The 5,643-nt window shown below is 54.7% G+C and overlaps 1 protein-coding gene across 4 annotated transcripts in view; it reads left to right on the top strand.

Moving 5' to 3' along the window:
• Positions 1-4,835, top strand: part of RALGAPA2 (Ral GTPase activating protein, alpha subunit 2 (catalytic)) — a 153,951-nt gene extending 149,116 nt beyond the window's left edge. For 2 of the 4 annotated variants that reach the window (XM_014962463.1, XM_014962461.1), the window contains one exon: positions 2,269-4,835. In XM_014962463.1, coding sequence (XP_014817949.1) covers positions 2,269-2,423 — 155 coding nt within the window. In that variant the 3' untranslated portion in view covers positions 2,424-4,835. Of the gene's footprint in view, positions 1-368; positions 394-2,268 lie in introns of all 4 variants that reach the window. The other 2 variants (XR_001414151.1, XM_014962464.1) reach the window with 2 other exon arrangements.
• The last annotated feature ends 808 nt before the right edge of the window (positions 4,836-5,643 follow it).

Here is a 5,643-nt window from a genome sequence, read left to right as displayed (position 1 = left end):
GAGGTGTGTGGGGCTGGCACCCCCGCCTGCCCCCCGTGCGCGCGGCCGGTGCATTGTTCTCCAGCGCTTGCATGAATATCGCTTGAGCCTGTCCGTTTGGTGAAAACTGTATTATTTTGACCATCTGCCATTCTGCTCAACTGCAGGAATGTAAAGCCCGACACCTCCCTCGCGGCCCTGCCCTCCCCCACACTTTTCTCCCTGCGAACAGCACCGCAGGTTTTGTTTTTAATCCAAAACTGACAGCTCCACATTTTTTTCACAGAAAATGCCTTTACACGCTAAAAGTCACATTTTTCACCTTTTTTTTTTTTTTTTTTTTTTTTTTTTTTTTTTTTTTTTTTTTAATGTGATATTTTCCCCTTCAGTCAATTGTCTCAAAGTACCAGTCTGGTAAGTGAAGGTTGCCTTTGAAATGCAAACAGGGGTTTGCAAAGTGGGAGTGGGATTTCAGATTTGGGTTGAGCTGCAGCATCCGTGACCTGGGCATCCTTCCCTTCGCTGCTCGGGGTCACTAAAACATCTCCAGTTGGCTAAAGGACGGGGACAGAGTTGTAACCCCGGGGGTGAGGAGGTGGGATGCCCTGCTGCCCCGTGCCCAGCAAACTCCGTGGAGTTTCCCAGCGTTATTCCCAAGGAGGAAGGGGATGGGCAGGGGCTGGCACAAGGCAGAGGTTACACCCGGTGATGGAGTGAGAGGGGCTGTAGGTTTGGTGTGAGGTTTTTTACCCCACGTGGCCCGGGCCCTGTGTTGAAAAGGCGGCCGAGGAGCCGGCTTGGGACTGGAGGAGGTCAGTTGAGCCCCGGGCCAGTCCCTTGCCTGGCCACCAGCCTTCCCTGAGGTGTCCCACGAGGGCAAGGCTGTCCCTGCTCCCCACCGGCCACTTGGCCATCACCCACGGCACTGCCCACCTTTTGGTGCCTTTTCCGCACGTTTGAGAGTCACCCGGGCCCGTGTGAAGTTGAAGGGAATATTAACGACCGGCCTGGTGGTGGTCAGGCCTGTGAGCCAACAGCACGGCCTGAAAAATGCAGCTTATTGTTGAGTTGGAAATAGGTTTGTGCTGCAAAGCCTGTGGGGGTGGTTGTGGGGTTGACAAGACCGGCCCCCACTGCCAGGGTGGGCCTGGGGCCTTCCCCTCTCCTTCCCTCTGCGGGCCGGGCCAGGCTGGTCCCCCATCCCACCTGGGATAAAATCCTTCCTGTTGAGGCTGAGAGAGACAATTGTAAGGCGGTTTAAAAATACATTCACAGCAGGCAACGCCTGGGGACGGGCCGGTGGCCCAGAAGCAAGAGCGGGGCCGGGTTGCAGCATGGCTCCAGGGATTCCTCTCAGAGCACCATTATGGCCGCCCCGGGGAGAGGCAGGAGCCCCACGCGCTCCTCAGCTGATCCCTTTGCTTCTGCCTTTCATCGCTGTGTTCCCGTCTCCTCTCATTCAGACGCCCCGTTCAGGCCCGGCCTCTCCTCGTAACGGCCCGTGGGGAATAATCGAGATGAAGCTTGATGTTGTTGAACAACAAAAGCGCAAACACCTGTAGATACCGCTATGGCCACCCGGGTTCTCCAGCCCACAGAGTTCTGGACTGGTGGCTGTGAGTGCACTGATAACCGTGGGTACTCACTGTCCCCTGTCAGTGGTGGAACTAATTAGAAGAAATTGGGATTCCTTGATTGGTTTTTTTTTTTATTGAAGGCCAAGACACCTTTCAGGTAGAGTTTCATGGAAGCATTCAAGGTGTGGAAACTCGCTTCCAGCTCTCCTCAGCAGATTAAATACGAAAGAGCCATTTAGTGGCACACAGCAAAAAATAACTTTACACCACGCACACTTGAAATAAATGATTTTTGAGTTCTGTGGGTTTTGTCAGAGCTTTGAGGGAGCAGGATGGGTCCATCCATGGTGGTACCTGGCAGCACAGGGCTGTGGGCGGCCACAGGCTCTCTGACCCGAAAGGGGCTGCTGCCGGGGGCTCTGCGGGGTGCCCACCCCCCACTGCCCCACCACCTCTCAATTTTGGGGCAAGCTGGCAGAGAGAAATGCCATATTTCTCCAGGAAAGCAGAGGATGGTGGTTCCTCAGCTGCCTGGGCCAAATTTCTATCATCAACGTCAACTTCACCCGGGCAATACCCAAGGTGACTTTGGAAGAGGAGGTGGAGAAGGGCTGCGTTTTGCCCCTGTTTGCCCCGGCAGTGATTCTGATGGAAAGACAGCCCCTTTTTCTTTTCTTACCTTGTTTTTGTCTCTGCCTGTTGTGTTTTCCAGGCTGCCTCACCACGAGTGCGAGCACTGACCTGACCCTCACCATCGGACTGGAGCTGGCAGAGCCCACCTCGCCCACCTTACCGCGTGCCTCCAGGAGCAGAGTCTCCGGGAAGCTCCGCCGCTCCGCCAGTGCCCTCAGCAAGGCTTCCAACTGAGCAGAACTCCGGCCCAGGGAACCCGGGAGACCTTAAAACAGAGAAATTATTTACTGCCTCAAGAGAACTTGCAGGTTTTGGATGAGCACGTGCTGAAGGGACATGGGCGAGTTTGCTCTGTGATGCTGATGCAGGCTGATGGTGGGACATCACCTGCCTTATCGTCCTGCGTTTCACTCCATCCTTTCCCCCACCGAGCCAAGGCGGGTGGCGGGGAGCTCTCGCCCCCAGCATGGCGCCGGGCTGACAGCACCACGCTCTGCTCCCCGAGCACCTGCCTGCAGGCAGCGAGAGGACAGGAACCAGTATCGAAACCCGTTATTTAATGTAACTTTAGAGCATTGCTTTTAGTCATTCCGGTCAATGCTTAATTGTGTGTTAGGGAATTTTGTCTAAATAGAGGTTCTCTTCTGACTAGCCACATAGCAAATGTTCCCCTCCCCGGGCGCGTGGGTGGGTGGGTGGTGGAGGTGCTGCACGGTCTGTGTTCAACCTCTGCTCCCCTGCTGTGGTCTCTGCTCGCCCAGCACCAGTTTTGTGCATGTAGCTAAAGAATTAGTGATCATCAAAGAGGTCATTTCCCTGAGATTCACGAGGGTACTGCCGATGTCACGGAGCGGCAGCAGGTGCGTTAAAGCCTGTTTAATCAGGGTGTCTTGTCCAAGGTCATACATCACCACCCACGGTGTAAAAATCCCAAAGCAGAAGTTGCTCCAGCCCCGGCTCGGTGGTGCCTGGTCCAGCACGGCAGAGCAGAGGACCAGCCTCCTCCTTAGTGCCTGCCTGTGGTGGAGGTGTCACCGCTGGGGTGGCAGCATCCAGCGCCGGCGGGAGGTGCCAGCTCGTGGCCACCGGCTGGGGCCAACCATTTACCTTCACCTCCTTCCATTTATTTTAGAGAAAAGTCCTCTTTCCCAGCACTGGCTTCACTTTGGGGATTGCTGTGTCACCTGCAGTAGTGCACGTGGTGGCTGCCTGCTGTCAACTACTCACTAGAAAAGTAAAAAAAAAAAATAATCAGATTTCTTCTTGAGGAGCAAATGCAGCACGTTTGCTTCTCGCTGCAGTGGGAATGACTTGACAGGGCACCTCTTGGGTAACCCCCTCGCCTTGTCACCACGTCAGGGCAACGGGCTGCACCTTGAAGCACCTCTGCTTAGAATGAAATAAATCCGGAGGCTTTTGAGGGCGTCCAGCGTCCTCTCAGCACTTTGCATCTTGTATTTTCCATAGGAAATGTACTGCAGCCCACGTGTATCCTAGGTTTGGGGGGGGGGGGTGTTAGAACTTTTTATAGCTTACAAAAAAAAAAAGTAATATAAAAAGAAATGTGAGAGACGCCCTGCAGCCACTCGCTGGGCAGGAGGAAGGTGGACAGATGGCAGAAACGCGTCGTTGCTCCACCGTGGTGGCACCGGGGAGAGGCCCCACGTGCAGCAGGACCTCGGCAGCGACGGGACCCACCAGCGGCCGCCGTGGGGCTGGAGGTGGCACCGTCTTCATTCCGGGCTGCCCGGCCCCTCCTGGCACACGGGGCGAGGGCAGGAGGTGGCTGTGAAGCAAATAAGGTTCTCTGAACATCATCTCTCCACGTCTGGACCATCGGGGTCTGCCCATTCCCCGGTGTCACGTCTGGCCCCTCCGGCCTCCAAACCCTCCTCAGGTCTAGGTTCACCTTTGTTGCTTTTTCTTCTGGGTTTTTTGGGGGGGGTTTTTTGTTTGTTTTGCTGCTTGCTGTTCAAACACAGACCTCTCCACCTGATGCCCTCGGGTGTAAGCAGAGGGGTTTCGGGTTCTGCCGAAGCACCAGGATGCACCCTTGGGCCACCAGATTCTTTTTTTGCACTTTTCTACTTGGGCGTTGACGTGAAGGTCCGTCCATCTGCGTGTCAGAGCCCAGTCCCTGTGGACAGGGGACACTTTTTGGGGAGCTCAGCACGTTGCTGCGGGGTCTGTGGTCGGGGCCGGGGGAGCAGGGACCCGGCACGGCGGGACGCGGGTAACGCAGCCGTCCTGCTGGGGAAGGAGCCTCGTCTGCTGAGGGGGTTGATTTTTCTGCCTCACCTTTTGGTTTTGCTTTCTCCTGGTTGTGTGTCGGCAGAGGAAATCAGAAAATAAACCACGTGTTTTAATTTATTTTCAGGGCTGGATAGGAGAGGCTGTCCTGGTCTTAGTTGTGCGATAAGTGGTCTGAAATAATTTCAAAGACGTTCTTCTGAATAAAAGGAGACTTTTCTCTTTAGAGCAATATGCATCTCTAATTCAGGGAAGAATTAAAACACCCATGAAAGTAGCATTTTCCTGATGTCAAAAATCTAAAAATGTGAATTTGTAAAAATCGAACTGCAGTTTTGTACCAGGAACTGCTCTGTTACCCCTCACAGACTTAATAAACCTCAGCTCACAGCAGAATTCTGTGAAGAGCAATCAAAATGGTGGGTGCCGGGGTGGTGGCCGGGTGGGCTCGCTGGTGTTGGAGCCGCTGGGCCAGCGTCGCGCTGCTGCCAGGGTCACTGTGGGGCTGGTTCCAGTGGGGTGGGGAGGCTCGTGTTGGCCAAGGGACACCACGGTGTCACCGGGGAGGGTTTTGTCTCCCACAGAAGGTGTGTAACCAGCAACTTGGGTTCCTGCTCAGCAAAACTTGTCAGTGTTGATGCCACGGAATCACAGAGTCACATGGGGTTGGAAGGGACCTCTGGAGATCATCTAGACCAACCCCCTGCCAGAGCAGGTCCACCCAGAGCAGGTTGCACAGGTGGGTTTGAATGTCTCCAGGTGGGTTTAAATGTCTCCAGAGAAGGAGACTCCACCACCTCCCTGGGCAGCCTCTCCCAGGGCTCTGGTTCCTCCTCATGTTTAGGTGGAACTTCTTATGGTCAAGTTTGTGCCCATCTCCTCTTGTCCTGTCCCTGGGCACCACTGAAAAAAGACCATCCCCATCCTCATGACACCCTCCCTTTAAGTATTTATAAGCATTGATCAGATCCCCCCTCATTCTTCTCTTCTCCAGACTGACAAGACCCAAGTCCCTCAGCCTCTCCTCGTAAGAGACATGCTCCAGGCCCCTCATCATCTTTGTAGCCCACACCATGACTGACCCAAGGGCAGCCTGCACATTCACACCTGGCATTCACCTGATGGTATTCTTAATTTAGGGGGGGCCTAAAACCTCAGTGGTGCTGTTTGCAACCCCCGGCTCCCAGCCATGCCCAAGGGCGGG

The sequence above is a fragment of the Calidris pugnax genome, unplaced genomic scaffold (genome assembly GCF_001431845.1).
Source record: "Calidris pugnax isolate Ruff unplaced genomic scaffold, ASM143184v1 scaffold147, whole genome shotgun sequence".
Lineage (NCBI taxonomy): Eukaryota > Metazoa > Chordata > Aves > Charadriiformes > Scolopacidae > Calidris > Calidris pugnax.
This window is presented reverse-complemented; position numbering and strand designations above follow the sequence as displayed.